Source organism: Acomys minous, assembly GCF_964271855.1.
Source record: "Acomys minous genome assembly, chromosome: 4".
Classification (NCBI taxonomy): Eukaryota; Metazoa; Chordata; class Mammalia; order Rodentia; family Muridae; genus Acomys; species Acomys minous.
The window spans coordinates 99523437-99546390 of record NC_140486.1 but is presented as its reverse complement, the minus strand read 5'-3'; the positions used below and the strand labels follow the sequence as shown (position 1 = coordinate 99546390).

The window sequence follows — 22954 nt, the reverse complement described above, 5'->3', positions numbered from 1 at the left end:
TTGACACGCCCCCCCAAGGGGCACAAGTAGACGATTCTTGCTATCCCCAAGTGGGAGGTACAACTTACCCCTTCCTGGTGAGCCAAGTGGGGCTTTCACCTCTTGTGATAGCAGTTCACATACCTGAGTCCCCCTCAAGATAGCAGCCTGCGGGGAATCCCCCGCCTGGCTCTGCCAGGGGCAGAGCATCCTGGGCACTGGTTTCCTTAGTCTAGCATTTCCATTGAAGCTCCCACTGTTCCATTACCTCCTCTGGATTCTTCATTCCCTTCTCCCCTGCCTCTGAGCTCTTAGCTTCCTGGACCTGGCTCATCCAGCTCCCTCCTTTTCCCCCAAGCCTGGTCATCGCAAGGGCTTTGGAGACCTTAGGAGTGATAAAGCAGCTACAGATGAGCTAGTCAGCCAGGGTGGCCTCTGCTTCAGTCACAAGACTGACTGGAAGTGGGATTGGGGGCCAAAGTCAGAGAAAGGGAGCCAGTGTCCCTTCCTAGAGCAAGTGGGGGTGTGGTGGATGCAGAGATCAGCAGTAGGGCTCTAGGAAAGAGCAGTCTGTGCGAAGCCACAGTTGTCTCCTAGTCTATCCTGCCTGTCCTCCACTTCCTTCCTTCCCTCATTCAAACAAGTGGCTCTCTCAAGGAGTTTCTGGAAGCTACTGTGAGTAGGGCAGTGAGAGCAGCTGCAGGCTGGCATGAGGCGTCAAGGAAGTCAGGAGGTGGGGTTGCTTGACCCTTCTTCTGTGGGGTGTGGTCCAGAAAAAAAAGTGACAAGGCATGGGCTGAGTACTCTGAGCATAGAGCATCAATCCCTGGTTGGCCTGAGACTGGGCTATCTGGGCCCCCCATAATTGACTAAGGTATATCGAGAGTTTCAGAAGCACCCTTAATCCTAGGATGTCCATCCTGGGCTGGGGTAGGGTGGGGTTTTTCCCTCCCTGGCCTGGCTCCTGCCTCCCCGTGCCAGTGCCCGACGGTGAAACGCTGTTGACATGTCCTGAATTATTAAGCACGGGGTGGGCTCCAGAGCACATGCTGAGCGGAGCGGCTGGGGCTGCTGCGCGGCGTGGCGGAGCAGCGCTTGCTCCCTCGCTCACTCGCTTGCTCGCAGGGACACACGCAGGGGCTGACAGCTGTGCGGGTGCTGATAAGGGAAGCCACAAGGAGACGGCGATCGAGGAGAGAGACAAGCGGCAGCAGAGGCAGCAGCGGCAGAGGCAGCGCCGGGGCTGCGGAGCTGCTGGGAGTGGGAGTGACGCCCCCACCTCGGGCCCCCACCCTGTCCCCATCCTCTTCCTGATTGTCCTGAGTTTAGAAGAGCAACCGCTGCCACTACCACCACTCCGGAGGGCACCAAGGCTGCTGTCCAGGGAGGGACAGTAAGTAGCAGCAAGGCTCTGGCCAGTCCCAGCAGCCGGGGACAGATGCCGATCGAGATTGTGTGCAAAATCAAATTTGCTGAGGAGGATGCAAAACCCAAGGAGAAGGAGGCAGGGGATGAGCAGAGCCTCCTGGGGGCTGCTCAGGGGCCAGCAGCCCCTAGGGACCTGGCCACCTTTGCCAGCACCAGCACTCTGCATGGGCTGGGCCGAGCCTGTGGCCCAGGCCCCCATGGACTGCGCAGAACCCTGTGGGCATTGGCCCTACTCACCTCACTGGCTGCCTTCCTGTACCAGGCAGCCAGCCTGGCCAGGGGCTACCTGACCCGGCCTCACCTGGTAGCCGTGGACCCTGCTGCCCCAGCACCAGTGGCGGGCTTCCCGGCTGTCACCCTCTGCAACATCAACCGCTTCCGGCACTCGGCACTCAGCGATGCTGATATCTTCCACCTGGCCAATCTGACAGGGCTGCCCCCCAAAGACCGGGATGGGCACCGTGCAGCTGGCCTTCGCTACCCAGAGCCTGACATGGTAGACATCCTCAACCGCACTGGCCACCAGCTTGCTGACATGCTCAAGAGCTGCAACTTCAGTGGGCACCACTGCTCCGCCAGCAACTTCTCTGTGGTGAGTTCTACTAGCTGGGCTACCTAACCCTGGGGTAGCCAGAGGCTGATGTGAGAGTGAAGGGTGGTACGTGAGGGCATCCTCAACAGGGCTTCCCTTCCTTCTGCCACCAGAGGCAGGCCTCGTGTCTCCCACAGATGGTGTTTCCCTCAGGCTCCTCAGCCCCAGAGCAGTGGATGCTCAGAAGGGCTTACCCCGGGTGGTACAGCTCTTCCGCTGCTGCTGCTGCTGCTGCTGTTGCTGCTGCTGCTGCTGCAGTGCTTAGGGGTGGGAGTCAGGGGCATTCCTGGGGATGGGCTCAGGGTCCTGAAAGCTGGTCTTCATCCCAAGGCCAGACAGACCGAGTTCCACTTTCCTCTTGTTTCCATTTTCTTCTGGGGCTACTGGATTCTTCTTCCCACCAAATGAAAGTGACAGGGAGAGGGTTGCTAGAGGGGAGAGGTGTCCCTGTCTAAGGAAGGACTAGGGGTTGCCTTCTGGGGAGCTGGCCCAGCCAGCCAGCCAGCTGGATGGAGATGCTCTTGTGTACACTGGGTGCCAGTCTCTTTCGTCTGTGTCTTTCACACACACACCCTTTCACAGCCGCCCTCACACATCCCTCTTTCATGCTCCCCTTGGTCGTCTCTGCTTGCCAGTGCCCCCCCCCTCCCTCCAGCCCCTGTTCCTGCTGCTCCCCTGCCTGGCTCTGGCTCTCACACTGGGAATCACTCATCCCCTCTATGTGCATAACTCACCCTCGGAGCTGGCACATGAACACACACACTCCTACTGCTCAGGGACATGGTTTCCTTGCATACTCCCTGTCATGCACATTTAGTGTCCCTGTCACTACACTCATATGCACACCTGCACACCCACACAGCCAGAGAGCTACTCATTCCATGCCTGAACCCCAGCTCATAGCTGCCAAGGATGGGGGTCATGCTGAGGATGTCATCCCAGCTCCTGACATACATACCCACCCCAATTTACCCCAACTTCTGCTCCCCCCCCCACCCCATTCTCCAAGTGAAGACATCTGGCACCCTCATGTATGTGAACACAAACACATGTACCCTTGCCAGAACTGGAGTGCCAGCTCCTGCCTGCTACCCTTGCACACCTCCCACAGTAAGGGGTGTGAGTGTGGAAGGTGTGTCTTAGACACTGTCAGGTCTCTCGGGGTTCCTTTCACCCACTCTCACAAGCTATTATTCACAGTGTGCTTCAGTCTGTCCCCAGTCCCCAGTTGACGCCTATCTCTATGTACCTGTGTGTAGGGCAGCGGGGGTGGGGTGGGGGTGGGGGGGGGTTCATCCTTTTGGCTATTGCCTGGTATGTGAGCAAATGTATGGTGTCATGGTGGTGCCCACTCACACCCAGCCTCCAGCAGCAATGGGTACTTTCCCTCCTAAGAGCCTAGCTCCTCACCCACAAGCTCTCCCTCCTGCCTCAGTGTTACCAGGAAACACGCATTAACAGGGTTCCTGGCTCCACCATGCCTGCAGTGTCTAGGGCCTCTTGCTTTGGGTTGTGTGGGTGAGTTCGGTGGGAGGAATTAACATGAAAAGAGGGGCAGGTGAGGCGGAGGAGATTGTACCAGGAGTGGAATTAGGGAATATCAGCCTGTTGTCTGGCTAAACACTCTGTCTTCTAGGAAAATAAAATACCATTCTCCAAAACCAGAAGCCAGGAGAGTCCCTAGAAAAGAAGTGATGTGTAGAGTCTAAGTGTGGCCTTTGGGATCCGTGGGATGCCTGTCTTGCAGCCTCACCCCTCTGTGAAGGGGGTGGGGAGGATCTCAGTCTCAGCAGGTGCTGCTGGGCAGAAATCAATGGGGTCTTTGTGTCCCTGAGTTTGTGTCTTAGCTCCCGTTGGGGTGGGCAGGAAAAGGGAAGGGTAATGATGACACACATCAATGGAGGAGAGATGGAGGGCACTTAGGAAGTGACGGGAAGGTGACAGAGGGTTTCTGTTAGGATAAGAGGTGTCCAAAGAATACAGGGGCAAGGATTCCCCAGTCCAAAGCTGAGTCCCTAAAATCCTGGGGATGACTGGGGGCGGGGCAAACATAGCTTTCCTTTGGTCCTTTGGTACCCTGGGGCTGGACAGCGAGGGTAGAAGCTTGCGGATCTCTGCTGTGGGGCTGTTCCTGGAACATCAGTGCATGTGGTGCAAAGCAAGCACTGGGGAACAGAATTCCCCCTTTGAGGTTCCTGTTCTCCCATGGCCATCCTAGCCTAGACTCATAGCCTCCTGCCCACCCCCCCATCCCACCCCCCAGCATCATATAATTCCTCCTGGAGTACTGGGACAGTTAGGAACCAGGCTGGGGCCCATGGAGATGGAGAAGACAGGATGTGTTGCCTGGGGGAGTCTGGAGATGAAGCCAACATTTGAGGCCTCTGGTAAGGACATGAAGTCCACAATTCAGCTGTGTGGTGAGGATACAGGGTACACAGTGGGCATTTCAGGGAGGGGGGTGGGATTTGCTGAGGATATGAAAATGTGAGCCGGTTGAGGTAGCACCTGCCAGAGAGCGGGTGGTGAAATGGTCAGTGATGGTGACAGACAGGCTTAAGTAAGGGGCTGTTATGTGTTTTCTGTTGCCTTCCCTGTTTCCTCCTTCCCACTCCCCACTCTGCTGTGACCTTTCCTCCGGAATCCAAGTTAATAAATGTCACATTTTCCAGCCTATTTTTACTCTGGGTAATGTGCCCTCCCCCAGTCCCCTAAGCTGCTGCTATTGCTTCTGGTACCACTGAAATCGCTCTCACCCCCACGCTCCCAAATATCCCTTCGTGTTACTTCTAGTCAGGCACTCAAAACGCTGGGCTCCTTGCTAGGATCTATGGGAGACAGCAAAGAAGGGAAGCCGTGGTCCTCAAGCCCTGTCTTCAAGATGCCTTCAGTCTCCTGGTAGAAAAGGAACAGGGATGCTCACAAGCTTAAGCAACCATGCAAGAGTTAATCGGCCATGCAGGCGATGTCATAAGGTGCCAGGATTAATTGCCAGATGAGGTGCATGGACAGTAAGAGCCTAAGTTCAGGGAGAGAGAGAGAGAGAGAGAGAGAGAGAGAGAGAGAGAGAGAGAGAGAGAGCACTCTGGGCTAAAAGAAGGCTGAGAAGGCTTAAAGGATGAGGTAGTATGCCCAAGGTTTGGAGAGGAGAGAGAAGAGAGGCAAGGGTGCTGAAGGTGCAGCGCTGTGGCCTTTTCCACGCCACTGCCCTCCACGAAGGCCCCCAGCTCTTCTCTCCCCTTTTCCCCTCCACTCAGCCTCACACTAGCTCACTCGCACTTCTATCTACCTCATCCTTTCACCATCACTCAATTCTCTCCTGACACTGTAGAGGGGGCTCCATTCCCCTCCTTTCCACTATGCCCCAGCTGTGTGCCAAGCCCTGGGTCTCCCTCTCCCTTCATGGCTCACTCTCAGCCCATCAGCTTGGTAGAAGGCAGTCACTCTCTCCCTAGCCTTCACCGCTTGGTCTGTACAAATACAAAGGTGGCCCCAAAAGCCAGCGCCTCCTCTCAGCAGGGGGACACTACACCATGTGCGAGTTCTGGGGCTGTCCCATCCCTTGGACTTGAACCTCACTCGGTTCTATTCAGTTGACGGCCTTGAGGAATCCAAAAACGCTTCTCTGAGCATCCATTTGTGTATTCGTTATGTGGTCTATGGGGTGGTTGTGGCGGTAAGATGCCTGAAAAGAGTTCACAGCAACCCTGCCTGGCACACACGGAATGCACACACTCCGCACAAACACCACCATCTCAGCTCCTGGCCATCTTTTAACCTCACTGTTCTCAGTATTGCCTGATGGTTTCTGATCCCTGCTCCAGAGCAACATCACTCTCCATCCCCTAGTCTTCCCCCAGTAGCCCTCAGATCCTCGATGTCCACTATGTGGCCATAGCCTTCTCAAGCGAGCACACACACGTACCTATGCGCATGTACTCTATAGGTCAGTGCTAGACAAGAAACCTTCTATCATGATGGAATCGTTCTAGCCCGATTAGTCACTAGCCATATGTGGCTGTTAAGCGTTTGAAATGTGAATTGGTGTGTGCAACCAGCCTGTGTTGTCTTGGGGCAACACACAGGGTGAGTAAGGTTCAGATTGCCCTGCTGAGGCAAGGCTGGAATTACTGATGGGACAAAAGGGTATAAGTATGATGCTGATGCTTTGTGGGCTGTGCTAGGAAGGCAAGCTGAGGTCCCAGGTTCAACTGAGCCAGTGTCCTGGGGTAGGAGGCTTTGGGGGTGTCTGAAAGCACCATGTGAGTGCAGATACTTCTTTCTCCACAGGCAGGTATGACCTTGGTCTCTTCCCTTCCGTGCCCCTGTCTGAAAAGTGAGGCAGGAAGGAGGAGGGAATCCCTCAAGAGGTGGGGGCAGGTCTCAGCTCCGCATTAGGACCCCCCCCAGGATCAAGGGTCCAGATAATGCCCTAGAAGGATAGGAGGCTCAGGCCCCATGGGCGCCCCACTCTCTCCATCCCCTCTTGGCTCTCAGCTTCCCTCCCCCTCCCAACCCTCCTTCCCCACACGCTGGTGACTGCCGTGACTATTAATCACTCGCCCTGTTCTCTTCCTCTCTACTAATCAGGCACAATTAGACAAGGCCTCTTCCAGCTGGGCAGTCCCCCCCTGCCCTCCCCCACCCCTCACAGCCCTCCCTATCTGATACCCAGGACAGCTCTGAGGCAACTAGGACTTCATGCAAGCCTTACACTACTCTGGTTGCCCTGACTCCCAATCTGGGGCTCTTTAGCAATCTCCTCCCTCCATTTGTTTCCTCCTTAGCTTTTGCTCTTGTCTAATTGCAGTTAGGCCGATATTGACAGGCTCTACCTCTGCCATTGTCTATGGGAGGGGCTACTCCATGCTCACATCCCAACTCCAGACCTTCCCTATAACCCTTGGCGCTATAAGGTGGGGGGTGGGGAGCATTCCTCCGGATGTAGGTCCAGGCCTCTTACCTACCAGATGAACTTTATTAAGTCTGCCTGAACCCCAAAGCCAGTCCTTTGTCCCTATGGTCCGATTATATCCTGAAGTGTGAACCTTGTGCCCATTCAGTGAACTTCTGTATGAGGGCTGCTCTTTCCTTGAGCTAGAAGGGAGGAGCCAGTGAGAGCACATAGGGTGAAAGGTGGGGTCTTAGCCTCAGCTCCAACTAACTATTGACCGTGTAAGGGTGTCAGTGGTCTTCCGTGGTACCAAAAGAAGCTCCAGCTCCAAATCTAGTTTATGTCAAAAAAAAAAAAAGTTCCCCGATTTTAACAACCCTGTAGGCTGCCTACACAGCTCAGATTACAGAACCCAGGCACTGCACACCTCTTTACTTGGCACTGGCTGTTGTTCGTCGAGTCGTCCTGGAGGGGGCGCTTTTAGTCCGGCTGCATTGGCAATGAAGTTGGTGGACCAGATTAAGGTAGTAAACCTGAAGGGAAGGGCACGGAAAAGTGTCACAGAAGGCTGGTCTTCAAGGGCAGTAGGGAGGGTCGTGAGAGACATGCCCCACCCGGCCCCACTCAAGAAGCCCTGTGGCCTCTTCATTAATCAAGAATCAGCCCCGAGCTGGGCTCATTATCAACCCAGCTTCTCGCACTGCTGGAAGATGCTGATTAGCATCTGAAGAAATGGCCCCCATGCCGTACCCCTTCTAGCATCCTTCATGGACCCTCATTCCTGCCCTTGGGCTTCCAGGAGGAACCTGCCCCCTCTTGTGGTGGAGAGCAGGGCTGCCTGAGCCAGGTCTGGGCTGAGGGGCAGAAAGGGTCAGAGAATCCTAGAGATCTCAGAGAAAGTCCAGCTCTCCGCTACTGGACCCAATCCTGGACAAAGAGAGGAGTGAGTGGGGGTAGAGCCCAAAGATGGTCCAGGAGAGATGAGCAGCATCCCTGGAAGAGGAGGAAGACAGCAATCTCAGATTGGGGGATACTGGCTTTCCCTGCTCTTCCTGCCTCTGCTGTACCCACCTCCTTTAGGGACAGCCAGCTCAATGGACAGCAGAAAGAGGACCTCATCTGGCAGAATCGTGCATTTTCTTGTCATCATTTTTGCATTTGGTGGACTGTGACAGAGGCTTAGGGACTTCAGAGCACCACCCTCCCACTCCTCCACCCACACCCCTGTGCTGTGGGGGTGAGCAGGAAGGGCCTGAGGCTGAGAAGAGTAAAGGTCTAAGGCTGTGCGCTGTGCATCTTCCAGAAAGGGCCAGGAACGCCCGCGTTTTTTCTTCCCTTGTCTCCCAAGCAGGGGGTAGCAGGGCTGAAAATCCATCCACCTCCCCCCCCCCTAAATGTTCACAGTGCCCTTGGGACACCGCTTTGGGTTGGAGGGGGAGCAGTTCCAGAGAGATAGGCATGGGCTGCGGCAGGCGAGGCAGCAGCGAGAGTTCAGAGAGGAGCCACGGGATGATTAAGGGGAAATGGAGGATTGATTTAGGAGGAAAGATTAAAGGAGCTAAATCCGTGGCGCTTGGCTCAGCGGTGACTAAGCGTGGACAGGATAATAGCTTACAAATGTGTGAAAGGTGTAAATACCAAGAGGGGGGCGGGGGGAGGCAGCTTGGCTGGCCAGGGGAGTGGGGACGGGACTGGGCAGATGGGGGAAGGCTGGAGCCTCCTGGGCGACAGTACCTTGGGGCAGGCCTCTCTCTAGTGGGAATGCGAATGGTGATGGGGTTGTTTGGGAGCCTCTGGTTTCAAAAGGAGGTTTCATTTCTAGGGCACAGCAGCCCGGACCTCGGGGTGAGGGACCTCCACATTTCACCCCAGCGGGGCTAGGTACTGAGGTCACGGGTTCAAATCTGACTCAAGTTCTTTCAGCGTCACCTCAGTACCAGGCCACTCGGTAGTTTCCAGGCTCACTGGCCACGCCCAGCTCTATCTAGCCCAGAGCTCCGTCCACCCTGGTCAGCGCTGTCCTTACTCCCGCCCCTCTGATCTCCTCCCCGGCAGCAGCGAGCGGCGGGCGACGGTGTCTCCCTCCACGGTGGAAGCCTCTGGCGCTGCTGTGTGCACGGAGGTCACTTTGCCGAGGAGCCGGGAGCCGAGGGAATGCAAATGAGGCGAACCCAGGGAGGAGAGCCGAGGAGCCCGAAGGAGAGGGAGGGAGGGAGGGCGTTTGCTCTGTGATGGATGCCTGCCCCGCCAGAGAGGCAGCCTGTGTGGAGCGTTGCCCGTGGGTGCGGCCTCGCGGTGCGGCACCAGCAGCTAGGCCTGCACTGCCAGAAGTACGTCCAGGGCGTTCCTGATGGGCGCCCACCCACTCGTCCATAGGATGTACAAAACACACACACACACACACACACACACACACACACACACACACACACACACACACACACTCCTACTCCAGGTCCCTCCAAGTCTTGTTGGAATTGAAAACTCCGGCCCACCAACTGTGAGTGCTAAACTCTTCTACAGCTTTGTTTGCATCAAGGAGTGGAAATGCCAGGGAAGGTCTTAGTTACCTATTGAAAACATTATCGCCTGTAAAATTGTCTTGCTGGGGTTTAGTGCTTAGGCAATGGCTGCCCTGGAACAGGTTTAACTGGTTACCTGGGTCCAGGAGTCCCGCTGCCGCTGCCTTCCGATTGGGAAGCAGCCCTGAGCTCCCCATTCCAAACACTTCCTGTGCCCTCATTCAATATTCTGGCCATTGGACCCTACCCAAGTCCTCCTTCCCAGCCACCACCGTTCTCACAAACACTACCACCACTCCCAGACTGGCCCTAGGGAGGAAGGCTCTTTGAAAAGCCTGTGGCTGGCATTGGGCACTGAGAACTGTGTTGACCAGTATCCCTACCCGAGATACACGCCTACTGTCAGACCTATTGGAAGGGGAGGAGGCAGCTGTGTCTGATGGCCTTGCTGGGGTGTGGGCCAGCCAGCTTGCTCAACGGAAGCTGTCCCTAACCCTCCCACATGACACAAACTCCTCTTGTATCAGCAGCAGCCTTGGCTGGGATCTCCATCACAACACGGAGCACAGCCAGTAGTATCTATTAGTGTGATTGTTAGGTTTGTGTGTTCTGTTTCCTCTTGTAGACCTGGCACTTTGAATATGCGTGGCACGGCACGTGGTGTAGGCAATCAGGTTTTTGAATGAATGCATGGCTCCACTTCAGACAGCAAACTCCTTGAGGAAGACTGCTCTGTTCTGGCATGTATTCCCAGAGCCAAACACGGCACCTGACACATTGTAAAGGCTTAAGGAAAACTGCCTGACGCGCACGGGTTGTTCCACCATTCTCTGCTCCGCTACATCACGTGACCCTGGCAAAGTTTCTTACCTCCTCTGTGCCTCTACCATCTTGTCTGTGAACTGGGGACGATGAGAACAGCTTCTATCGTTTTTTTTTCCCCCTGAACATTAAAGAGTTCACTTATGTACAGTCCTCAGATCTGTGCTGGGTTCAGAGCAGGCATTCAGAAAATTAGCTGTGGCTAGTGTCTTATATAATTATCTCTTTCCTCGTGCCACCTTTGAAGGGTACCTGGTTTTATTCCCATTTCACAGATGGAAAATGGAGGCTCGGGAAAGTTAGATGACCGAGTCTGAGTTCCACAGACGTCAATAAGTACAAGTTCTGGAGGTGAGGCAGGCTGAGCTTCCCATCTGCTGGATGGAAGAGCCTGTGTGAGTTTTGCTCCGAAAACACTCCATGCTGGTCATTTTACCAAGCGGCAGGATACCCTGTGAAGATGGACCTGCTGTGCTGTCTGGCTGAGAGCTCCCTTCCTTAGATCACCCCCCCCATCACCCACCCACCCCCGCCATGAATCACTCAGGAGTTTATCTCTCCTATCTCTGCAGTCCTAACCTGAGGGGGAGGAATTGCTGGTTGCCTGTTACGGAGGTGCAAACCAAGGTCTAAAGAGATTGTCAGGCACCCAGCTCTTGATCACTGTCTTGATCATAGTTATTTGTTAAAGGTTGGTGGAAGAGGCAGGATTTGAACTCTTGCTTTGTCAGGCTCCACACTCTTGCCATGTTCTGAGGCTTCTAACTCCAACACCGCAGACCAGTGCTGGGGAGTCATGGATATGATTTCACTTTACATGTTTACTTAAGGGGATTCTCACTATGTTGCCCCAAATTCCAGGGCTGAAGCCATCCTCCTGCCTCAGACTCCTAAGTAGCTGGGATTACAGGTACTTGCCTTTGGGCTTGCTACTTTTTCTCCTTTGAGACTTAACAACTACCCCATGAAACAAGTCAGACAGAAATTCTCTGGAAGGTTCCATCTGACAGAAGAGAAAACTGAGATTTAGAAAAGTGAAAAAAATTACTAACCCAGGTTACAGGCAGTTGGACTCAGGATCTCCTGACTCCCCGGGAGGTGACAAAACTAACGAAGAATGCCGAACTGGTTGGGGAAGCTGGCTGGGTTATACAGGATATTACTTGTGCGTGTTCTTGGGTGGGGAGCTGGCATCTCGTGGCTTCCGGTTTAGCCTTTGCCCAATGGGATAGAGGTGGTCTGAGTGATCCCAAGTTTCTGACCAGCATAGACATGCAAGAATTTGAGGGTTTTTTTTCCCTTTGACCCCGGAGAGGAGAGAGAAGAATGAAGCACTGAGCCTGCATCCTGGGTCATCCTAAGTCATGGCTTAGGAGCTCTCCCACCTGAGATGCTAGTCATGGCCAGATGCAGGTGCATCCAAACCCTTCTCTTGGCTCACAGTGGACTCTGGGGTACGGCAGGGTGAAGGGGAGTTCATTCCAGGGAACTTAAAAGGAGGCATAGGGGGGTGGACCTCACAGAGGAGGGCAAAGGGATAAAGGAGAGGGACTAGCATCCACAGAGAAGTAGCTAGGAGGGAGGTGCTGGGGTCTTGGCAGAAGCTGGGTGCCCAGAAGGCGGTGGAGATAAAGCCCAGGCTGCAGATTAGCGGAGGGATTAGCTGCCTGGTCCTTGCTGCTTCTGGCTCCTTCTTATCTCCTGGAGGCCCAGGGCCTTCTCCCACATAGCTGAGCCCTGGCCCTACTAATTGGCTATTAACCCTGCTGCTACAGGGAGGAAGAGGAGCTAGGGAGGGCTGGTGACGGGGCAGCCAGCAGCCAGGCAGGGAGAGCTATCTTGGGAAATGGGAGCTGTGGATGGATGGAGCTCAGAGGGCTGAGAGAGAAGTCATCGCTCAGGGAAGCAAGCTCTGGACAGATCCCTTCCAGCTCCTCCTGATCATTGTCTCAGGCTGATGGGGAGGGGGAGAGAATAGGGAGGATATTAGGGCAACTTCAGGCACAGAGGAAAAATCTAGGAGGAAGACAAGAAACTGAGTACTCAAGTGCAAGAATGGACAAAGAGAAAAGCAAATGGGACAGAGGGACAGAGGGCAAGGGACAGAGGCCAGATGGCATCTGGGCTGTGGGAGAGCAAGGGATGCTGGGATGATAAACAGGCTGGCCAAGGGCGAGGAGCAGAGAAACTGAGTCCAGAGAGATGATTGGTTGGGTGCCCCAGAAGAGGTAGACCCAGGGAGCTACAGAAGCAGAGAGAGAGAGAGAGAGAGATGGAATCATGCAGTGATTCAGGCCTCTGCAGGGCGAGAGATAGTCAGACAGGGACCAGTAGAGGGTTAGAGAAAGCCAGTAGAGAGATCCTAGTGTGTCCTGCCTGTGGACCATCCACCTGCATCTCAGGGAAATTCTAAGAGGTCACACACTCCAGCTAGGACTGGTAGCATCGGATTTGAAGCCAAGACAGGCGGTTATAGGACTCTGATAGGATCAAGGCCTCGTGAGCAGAGCTTAGAAGCTGAGGTTATCTGAAGATGGCCCTTCCACCATCAGGGCCTGCACCAACCCTCTCTGTAATGGGTCCCCCTAGGTGCTCAACTCTTGTATACACATCTTCCTTCCAGGCCAGTCCGTGGGGAGGGAGCAGTGGACAGCCTGTGGGACCTTGTGGCTGAACAGCCGTGCCGTCTCCATGGAAGAAGCTGTGGGCTGTGCTGCTACCAGATTTCTACTACTTAGGAGCTGGTGGCTGGCTCCACCACCACTGTCTGGGCCAGGGACTGTCTCCGGGGCAACGACGTGCTCTTCCCAGCAGTGGGGCCTGACCCAAGCTGTGCAGGTGGCCCAGTCCTGCCAGTCTGGCCTGACCATTCTCTGTAGTGGGTCCTTGGGACCTGGACTACTTGCCCTCACCTTCTGTGTCACTCATTGCCTCCGTCCCCCAGGATACAACTACTTCGCCAGCCCATTTGTCAGGTAACCAACTCTTCTCAAGTCAGGGATAAGCACCATCCTGCAGGGGACTTCCCTCACTGTCCAGTAGTGTGTGCCTGTGTACATATGTTGAAATATAAACCTGCAGTACAGCTCCACCAAGGCAGGGCTAGGAACCCCCGAACCATCTTTCACCCACTGAGCCCACACCAGGTCTTTCACAAGTACTGATTGTATTGTACACAGGGCCTCATCCTGTTCAAAGCTCTGTTGCCCCTTGCTTGCTGTGCTCGCTCGCTTAGCAAACCTCTCTCTCTCTCTCTCTCTGAGCTTCAGTTACCTCATCCTTCATGGCGGGGGAGGGGGGGCGCACGGGGGCACAACAAAATTGTCTCACGGGCCTTGCATGAAGGCTCCAAGGAAGAGAGCTATCAAAAGCACTTCTCAAGAGACCTGAGACATGTACTCATGTATGAAATTCTAAAAGGAAAAAAGAAAAAGAAGGAGAAACTTTGGATCTGGGACAAAATGAGGATGTTTGATCGTGTGTGCCCTCCGCCCTTCCTCCTGCTAACCTTGCAGGACTTTAGGAATGCTAAGAGCAAAGCGGGACTCCAGGCTTCAGGGAGTTGGAAAACTCACAAGTGAGGCTAAGCGGTGAGATGATCGTGGTGCACACGAGTGAGCAACACAGACCCGGGTTTTTCCCGCCACATAGCCTGGGCCTCCTTTATCCTCCCAACTCAAGCGTGCACTCAAACCCGCTGAGTCGGCAGGCAGGAGCTGGTTCCAGCATCTTCTTGGCCTGAAACAGGAAGATGTTGGGCACATCTGCATTCCCTGTGTCTGCCTTTCCCACGTCACCAGGGAGCCAAGAGCCCAACACTCTGCACACTTCAGGTTCCTCTCTCTCCAGTCATGTCCTGAGAGGCCGTGATTAGGCCCAGGCTGTCTTGCTTGACTCTCGTATCTCTATTATCTTCCGTTTCGGTGCCAGAGAGGGAACCTAGGACCTCCCCCCGGCAACCACTCTCCCGCTGAGCTAGATTCCTGGCCCTCTTTACTTTTTATTTTCAGACAGGGTCTCACTAAGTTGCTAGAGCTAGCCTTGAACTCAGTTTGTAGCCCAGGCAGGCCATGAATATGTATGTATGTATGTATGTATGTATGTATGTATACACACACACACACATTTCTCCTGCACTGGTCCAGAGCTGCTGGGATTACAGGCCTGTGCCACCATGCCTTGTTCATCTGGACCTTTCTACTTACTGTGCGGTCCACGGATCAGCAGGTTTGTGGAAAAGCAGAATTTCATTTCTGGGAGTTCATCTACCTCCACGTATTAAACCGGAACCAGCACTTTACAAAGGGGATCTGGGCACAAATTGGCGTTTGAGAAGCGATGATCTTGGAGACCTCTGCAAACTGGTCCAGGTCTCTGAGTGAGCTTCTGTCTCCTCCTTTGCAGAGTGAGGAGAGAGAAAAATTCTGCCCCTGGGTTAGTTGTGATGATTCAATTAGACTGAGCCCCTAACCTAACATGCCTGGAATATTGTGATGCTCTAAGGTGTCTGTGATGCCCACGCCTGCCCGACAGGGACATGCCATGATGGAGCGCATAGGTAGTGGGGAAGGGGAGTGGGGCAAGGGTTGGGACCCTGAAGCTGGGGAGGGACAGGTGAGGAGGAATAGAAAGGCAGATAGTACTGAGAAGAAAGGGCTGCCGACCAGAGCTGAAGGGAAAGAGGAACAAAAGAAAAGAAGGTCCAGCATGAAGCACATCCTGTCTCTTTCCATCCTGGGGTGGGAGCTGGATGGGCTTGGGATGGGAGGATGCCAGCAAGGGATCATGGGAATGGCTGGAACTCTGCATCCTCGTGGCTTCTATTGGCTCACCGGCTGCTGCGTGGCTTCACCTCTCTGAGTTTCAGGTTCCTTCTCTGTAACCAAGGTCACTAAAGGCACCTGAAATCAGAGGCACTGGGTGCGATGACATGGCGTAACAGTGGATGTCTTCATGTTTTGTAAATGTCAAGGGGCCTGCTATGCATGTTTTGTTGTTGTTGTTCCAGAAATCAGTTTGGGAGAATGCTATACTGGAGGGTAGGGGGCGGGGTGGGGAGTGGGGGCAGGGGGGTTGGGGTGGGGGCGGGGTAGGTGGGAAGTTGGGGGGTAGGGGTGGAGAAGAAGGGTTGATGAAACTGCAGGTAGCTAACCACCCCCCCACCCCACCCCCCCCAGAGAAGGGAGGACAGGACTCTACCCTCAAGATGTCACTGGAAGCTGAGAGGCAGTGATGCACACTTTTAATCCCAGCGCTCCGGGAAACAGAGACAGGTGGATCTCTGTGAGTGAGTTCAAGGCCAGCCTAGTGCGATCCAGGACAGCCAAAGCTACACAGAGAAACTTTGTCTCAGAAACAAAACAAAACAAACAACAACAAAAGATGTCTCTGGAGGTCCCCCCAGATTACTTCAGAACTCCACTTCCCACCCCTCAGCCAACCAAGCCCCCTCTGCTGCAGCCAAGCCTGGGGAGACCTCCCTCCACACTACTTTATGCCCTTTTCCGGCTTTTACAGTGTGAACACGTTCCCAAGGAAAAAGGTGGGGGTAGTGTTGGAGCACGCTGACCCCTTGCCCCCAGAGGAGGCGCTGCCTGTGATGGGTTTGACCCAGGGGCACGTCTCTACGGGGTGAGCCTGGTGGGGGGGGAGGGGGGGCTGGAATCCACCTCTTTCTCAGTAGCTCTCCCGCTCCAGCTGCTCAGTGACTCCAAGCAGCCACTAAAATCCCCGGTCTGAGTCTGTGCCTTCATCTTTGGGTCACTAGCGCCATCTGGTGTCTTTTGGGGAGAACACTCGCCGAGGAGATGTGAGATGGGCTTTGGATAATAAAGGTTTGTGAAAGTTCCTTATGTGCCCCCACAATGGGACACGTGCAGGGATGTCATGCAGGCTCCCGACTCCTGTACAGCTTGCTCTCTGGTGGATGATATGGGCAACGGACAGTGAAACAATGTCTCAGGTCTGAGGTGAGTGGGACCCAGGACAGATAGCTCTGTCACTCCTGGAGAGGGGGTGACAACAGAAGCCTGAGGTGAATAGGAGTACCAGATATTTGAGTTCGTTGCAGATTCAGGAGTGGAGGGAGTGGGGCGAAACGGGCCAGGGCCACAGGCTAGGGAAAGAGTCTGACTTCATTCTCTAGAAAATGGGAAGCTATCATTGTTTGTTTTTGTTTAAAAAATCAGTTGTATACCGGGGAGCGGTGGCGCACGTCTGTAATCCCAGCACTTTGGGAGGCAGAGGCAGTTGGATCTCTGTGACCTGGTCTACAAAGCGAGTCCAAGACAGCCCAGGCTACACAAAGCCCTGTCCCGGGGGTATGGGGGGCGGGGGAGAGAAATCAGTTTTATTGGGGCTGCAGAGTGTCTCAGTTGTTGAAGGGCTTTCAATGCAAGCATGAGGAAGAGACTAATCTGCAGCACCCGTGTAAAAAGTGTGCACTGGGGTGTGTGCATTCAATCCCAGGGGTGGGGAGGCGGACACAGGAGGACCCTTGGAGCTCCCGGCTGGCTGGCCAGCCTCACCAAATTGATGGTCTCCATGTTCAGAGAAAGGCCCTGTCTCCAAAAGTAAGGTAGAGAGTGACTGAGGACCATACCAGACACTAATCTCTGGCCTCTGCCGCACCATTCACCTGTAAATATGCACACATGCACAAAGAATAAAATAAGTTTTTTACTGTGTGTGCCTGAGGTTTACCACATGATGTGTGAGCTACAGGATCTAGAATCTGGGACATGGTTGGTTTGAGTGTTTTGACTGCTCTGTGGAGACTAGAGAGAAGGGAGAGATGAAGGGAGGCCCAGGAGGTGGAGACCATTTGTGACTTGTTGTGGGAGTTGGACAGATGCAGAGTTTAGGGATCCTGACTCAAAAAAAAAACCCCAAAAAACTAAGTAGCAATAGGAGGACCCTTTACCCCTTTATGCCGAGGAGGGAGGGCAAGACTTTGGAGGATAGCAAGAGTTCTGAGCCTGGCATGGTGGTACACACCTGCACTCCCAGCGCTTGGGTGGTTAAAGTAGGATTGTGAATTCAAGGCGAGCTCTTGTTAACAAAGTGTAGCAAGTCGATCGTGGGTAGGGGGAATTTCTAGGGTGCTGCAAGGCCCTGGGGAGGAGCAGGTCCAACCTGAACTACACAAGGAAAACCTGCCACAAGTAAAAATAATAAAATAAAATAAAATTAAGAGTCCTGTTGCTGATGTGTTCTCTCTTCCTCCAGGTCTATACTCGCTATGGGAAGTGCTACACCTTCAATGCAGATCCTCAGAGTTCCCTGCCCAGTAGGGCAGGTGGCATGGGCAGTGGCCTGGAGATCATGCTGGACATCCAGCAGGAGGAATACCTTCCCATATGGCGAGAGACAAGTACGCATGCGGGAAGGGGATAAGCGCCAACCCAGGGGCGGGGCCTGAGCTCTGCTTCCCACTTGGGAGGGGGGTTCTAAAGCCCCTCATCTCTGCTGTACAGATGAGACGTCATTCGAGGCAGGTATCCGGGTGCAGATCCACAGCCAGGAGGAGCCTCCCTACATCCACCAGCTGGGGTTCGGTGTGTCCCCAGGCTTCCAGACTTTTGTGTCCTGCCAGGAACAGCGGGTGAGCATCCCCAGCTAGGCCCTAGGCTGGGCACAGGGCAAATCTCTGCTCAAAGGGATGCTGGCCAGATCTGCCTTTTGCAGATACTAAGTCTGCCAGCACCCATGGCCCTTGCTGGGGCTATTGACACTGGAGGGCTGGCCTTGATGCTTGGCCTTGACTTTGTCATGCCCCCATCTCTGCAGCTAACTTATCTGCCCCAGCCTTGGGGCAACTGCCGGGCGGAAAGCGAGCTCAGGGAGCCTGAGCTTCAGGGCTACTCAGCCTATAGTGTGTCTGCCTGCCGACTGCGCTGTGAAAAGGAGGCCGTGCTTCAGCGCTGCCACTGCCGGATGGTGCACATGCCAGGTGGGCACCTCCAGCCAGTCTTTGGTGCCACTCTTCTGGGCTCTTGAACTTCCAGGGGCAGAAACGTGCACAACAGATACACACAACTACACTCATGAGCATGTGCTCATGTGTATGTCTGGATACTTAAGCATGTGTTCATATATCTGGGAATGCATGTATGCATATGCTGTGTGCATGCTAATAAATATTTGTATGTATGCATGTGTTTTGGGGTTGTGTGCATGAACTTAAGAGTGTACACGTGGTTGTCTAAGGAAGCGTATGATTCTATATGTGTGTGTATGTATGCATTTTCATTGTTTTTATGCATGAGTGTGTATACATTGATCTGTTGTGCATATGTGCAAACACGCATATATGTGGATGCCTCCATGGGTGTGTGGTAAGGGAGAAGGGAAAGGATTGTAGAGCTCAGAAATATTCTTCTCTCCTTTCAGGCAATGAGACCATCTGCCCGCCAAACATCTACATTGAATGTGCTGACCACACACTGGGTGTGTGCTGCCTTCCCCTGGCCTGTCTCTCACCACTCTTCGTCCCTCTGTGTACCCTTCTCTGTGTCTTGTCACTTCTCCCAATCTGCCCAGGAGGTGTCTTGCTGAAGTTGAGCTCTGCCTCACACCTCAGTGGGGGGGGGGGGGTCCTAGGGGCTTCAGACACTTGGGTAAGTGGTTACAGACCAAGCGGATGTTGCAGAGAACCCAAGACTGGGAGTGACGCCCATCTCAGTTCTGCCAATGAACTCTCTCTCGCTCCCCACTCTCTCTCTCTCTGAGAAAGTAAGATAACTTCTCTCTGAGCCCTAGGAAAAATACGTTGCTGAATGTCATCTTTCCAGAAGCCTCAGTGAGTTGCAGTTCATCCATCCATCCATCCACCCATCAACCCATGCATCCACCCACCCACCTGCCTAATTATTGATTGATTGATTGATTGATTCTCTAGACCTATCCAACTTGTTCTGGGTGTGGAGAATGAGGGACCAAGAGCCCTGCCCATGAACACTTACTAAGGACTGATGCTAACACAATGTAACAGTTCTTGAATATGGGTTTCTTTAGGGAGGGACATGTAGCCCCAGTCTGAAAAGGCAGGGAGAATTATACATGGAAAGCTATATTAGCTGAGATTTGAAGGGTTCTGTGTAGTAGGGATAGCATGTCCCATGTCTCAAAAACCGTGTGGCTTGAGAAAGCATGCTTTGTCTAGGGCACCCAAAGGTCAGTAGGGATGCAAGCGAAGGTCAAGGGAGGGAGCAGACAGTGGGAGAGGGAGGTTCCTGGAAACCAGCACAGACTTAAGGCAAGGTAGAAAGGTGAGTGAGTGAGAGAGATGCAGCAGGGCACCAGACTTCACTGCAGAAAGCTAGAGTTGACAGGTCTCTGGGGATGCATTCGAGATGCTGGAGTAGCAGACGGGCACACTAAGCGCTCCTCTATACCCCGCCCCCACCTGCACCTGTCAAGTGTGTGATCGAAGAGCATTAAACAGAGGAACAGATGGATCAGCTGGATAAGGGAGCCACAGGTATGGGGACAGTCCGCAAAATAAGTGACATCAGGGAACCTTTACTCTCAGACCTGAAGGAGGCATCATGGAGAAGAGAGGGAGGGGGGGGGAGGGAGGGAGGGAAGGAGAGAGAGGAGAGAGAGAGAGAGGGAGAGGAGAGAGAGGAGAGAGAGAGAGCAAGCACACCTGGGGCTATTTGAGAGTACTGGCTAATGGCAGTGTGGCACAGGAGGAACAGTGAAACACAGCCCCTGCCTATCTTTAGCCCGGAAACTGGAGAGACTGGGAAAGAAGTAGACGGGTCCCTCTGCCCTCACACTCTCTCTGACCTGCCTGACCAAGGCCAGAGGGCAAAGGTGTCAAAGTGATGTGATTGGCAGGGGTCAGCCTCCAGGGTATAAGGCAAGGAGAAAGAAAGTGAAAGCCTGAAAGAGCAAGCAGAGACATCCTAGCATATCAAGTGTGTGATTCCTGTCGATTTGTTCGGTCCATCTGTCCACCCATCCATCTTTCCATCCCCCCTCCCGCCCATCCCAGCATCCTGTCCCTAACTTCTTGCTTGTGTTGTCTGAGATCCCATTTTGACTAATTGGAATCTCCTTCTGAGCCATAACACCTCCTTGTTTCAGGGAGCTGGGGACACACACACACACACACACACACACAGACACACACACAGAGAGAGAGAGAGAGAGAGAGAGAGAGAGAGAGAGAGAGAGAGAGAGAGAGAGAGATGCAAGTACTGAGGCTATGGGTTGTTTAAAGTTGGTCTGAAGGGACCCAGTCAGCATGCTCTAGGAGGTGGCAGGTCTGGCTTTCTGGGTAGACATGCCAGCGCAAGAGTCTCTGTGCCTGTCCCCATAGCTATTGGGCCTGTGGGCCACCCTCCCTGCTGCAATTGGTGCCTTTGTGTTACAGACTCCCTGGGTGGGGGCTCCCAGGGCCCATGCTTCTGTCCCACACCCTGCAACTTGACTCGCTACGGCAAAGAGATCTCCATGGTCAAGATCCCCAACAGGGGCTCAGCCAGGTACCTGGCGAGGAAGTACAACCGCAATGAGGCCTACATCCGGTAAGGCTTGCCCGCAGCTGAGCTTTGTGGACAGAGTCCTTCTGAAGGCCTGGGGCACCATAGAGACTGGGGATGAGCTGCCCTCTTTGTGTCTACTGGGTCTCCTGCCAGGAAAGCCATTTACAGTCTTAATTGCCATTCTTCTCGAGTTATGGCCTGGTCCACTTCAAGGAAAAGTCCTTCCCAGTCCAAGTCTGAGCTGCCACAGCTTCTTTCCTTGCACATACATACCTCTTGCCGTTGCACAGATCCCATTGTTTTAGACCCATTTATATGTCTTTCTCCTCAGATACAGAGGGAGCTCAAGGCCGGCCTGGGCTATATGAAACCCTTTCTCAGAGAAAACCAAGCCAAACAACCACCACAGCAGAGCCACAAAGCTAACACAGCTGGACCTAGCTCCCTTTGGGAGTCTGAGGTCAGCAGCTCCCCAGCACATAGGGGTCTTAGATCAGGACCAGCTAGACTTTGGGGTAACTTTGCCAGCTGCCTCAAGAGGACCGGTAGTCACACACAGGTGTCATTTCATGTCTCCCAGGGAGAACTTCTTGGTCCTGGATGTCTTTTTCGAGGCCCTAACTTCTGAAGCCATGGAACAGCGAGCAGCCTATGGCCTGTCAGCCCTGCTGGGTAAGCCTGGACCCTTACCCTCACTCCTGTGTGGATCAGCCCAGCCTGATCCCACTGACCCTGCCCTCTTGCTCCTCAGGGGACCTTGGAGGACAGATGGGCCTGTTCATTGGGGCTAGCATCCTCACCTTGCTGGAGATCCTTGACTACATCTATGAGGTAAGGACATATAGGAAAGAGAGCGTGGTGCAGGCTCCTGGGTGGGCAGTGAGCTAAGGGTTCTAGAAGTGTCTGAGGGTCTGGCTCTAAAGAGGCTGGGTTGGGGCATGGGGAACCCCACTGAGAGCAGTTGCTAGGCACCAAGGCCTAAAACTGAGGCCCATTCTAACATCCCACCTTGACCTGCAAGGTCTCCTGGGATAGACTCAAGAGAGTGTGGCGACGGCCCAAGACCCCACTGCGGCCATCCACTGGGGGCATCTCCACTTTGGGGCTGCAGGAGCTGAAGGAACAGGTGGGTGACCTCTCTCCTCCTGACCTGGAGAGCACCCTCTCCCCAGGACCACTTCCTGAAAGTTCCCAAGACATCACAGGGTAAACGAAAAAAGCTATTGCTGACACTTTTGAGTACACAACTTGACCACTGTCCTGTCCATCTCCTTTTCATTTTACAGAGTCCCTGTCCAAGCCGGGGCCGTGCCGAGGGTGGGGGGCCTGGCAGCCTGCTTCCCAACCATCATCACCCCCACGGCCCCCCAGGAAGCCTCTTTGAAGACTTTGCTTGCTAGGATGGTGCTGTGTGGGGAAGTACCTACTTATCTGGGATTCTACCCAGACCCCACACATCTCCAGCTCCTGGGACGGAAGGGCCTGGAACAGCCCAGGGGCTAAGGGAAGGAGTGGTGCTCACTGAGAGGCCAGGACTGGTAGGGTCCTGCTCTCCCTGACCCAGGCTCAGCTGCCTTGCACAAGGGTCCTTCTTGTCCACACTCCCTGCTCCCAGGAGGGTGTCTAGGAAGGGCTGGACACCAGAGTAGAGAAGCTCCTGAGGGAGGGGAGGCGAGGGGGGGGGGACCCTGGCAGAGCCCCTCTGTACATTTGTATATATTTAGGGACTGGGTGGGGGTGGGACACAAACATAGAAGGGTGGGGCTGCAAGGGAGGGTGACACAGGATAGTCAAGGTCCCAGCCCTAATGGCAGACTCCTTGAGACCCAGGCATGTTGGGCTGGTTCTCCTTCCCTCTCTCCATGCCCAGCTCCCCCTTGGCAGGGGGAGTGGGTGGCCCAGCAGGCCTGGCCCAGCTCCCAGTTCCCCCTGTACTAGCCCCACTACAACTTCCCTCCATGGTGAGTGAGCGGAAGACCTTTCTGCCCTTGGCTGAGCTTAGGGGGAGGGGAGCGGCCTTCTCAGGCCTTGCTCCCTACAGGCTGGTTTTATAAAGCGCTGGCAAAACTGGGAATAAAGAGACACAAAGAATTCTGTGTCTGTGTGTATGTGGGGGGCTGGGGGGGAGGAAGAGGGCAGGGGGGAGTGCCAGCCCACATGCACTTGCTGGGCTGGGCATCTATGACTTGTTCCCCGTAAAAGAAAATGGAAGGCTCCCACAGAC

The 22954-nt window shown here is 54.2% G+C and overlaps 1 protein-coding gene across 1 annotated transcript; it reads left to right on the top strand.

The window, feature by feature from the left end:
• Nucleotides 1-398: 398 nt before the first annotated feature.
• On the top strand, nucleotides 399-22448 carry ASIC4 (acid sensing ion channel subunit family member 4). The gene is made up of 11 exons (XM_084780939.1): nucleotides 399-712; nucleotides 1105-1999; nucleotides 17465-17609; nucleotides 17713-17840; nucleotides 18026-18188; nucleotides 18629-18685; nucleotides 20619-20772; nucleotides 21311-21402; nucleotides 21482-21561; nucleotides 21752-21856; nucleotides 22017-22448. The coding sequence occupies exons 2-11, from the start codon at nucleotides 1418-1420 to the stop codon at nucleotides 22128-22130; spliced, it is 1620 nt and encodes a 539-aa protein (XP_084637065.1). The 5' UTR covers nucleotides 399-712; nucleotides 1105-1417; the 3' UTR covers nucleotides 22131-22448.
• Nucleotides 22449-22954: the final 506 nt, after the last annotated feature.

What these genes read in the sequence shown, in the direction of transcription:
- ASIC4 (XM_084780939.1), top strand. Translation starts at nt 1,418, where the DNA reads ATGCCGATCGAGATTGTGTGCAAAATCAAATTTGCTGAGGAGGATGCA. An exon ending in TCCCATATGGCGAGAGACAA is followed by an intron (nt 17,610 to 17,712) that starts GTACGCATGCGG and finishes TCTGCTGTACAG; the next exon opens with ATGAGACGTCATTCGAGGCA. An exon ending in TGTCCTGCCAGGAACAGCGG is followed by an intron (nt 17,841 to 18,025) that starts GTGAGCATCCCC and finishes CCATCTCTGCAG; the next exon opens with CTAACTTATCTGCCCCAGCC.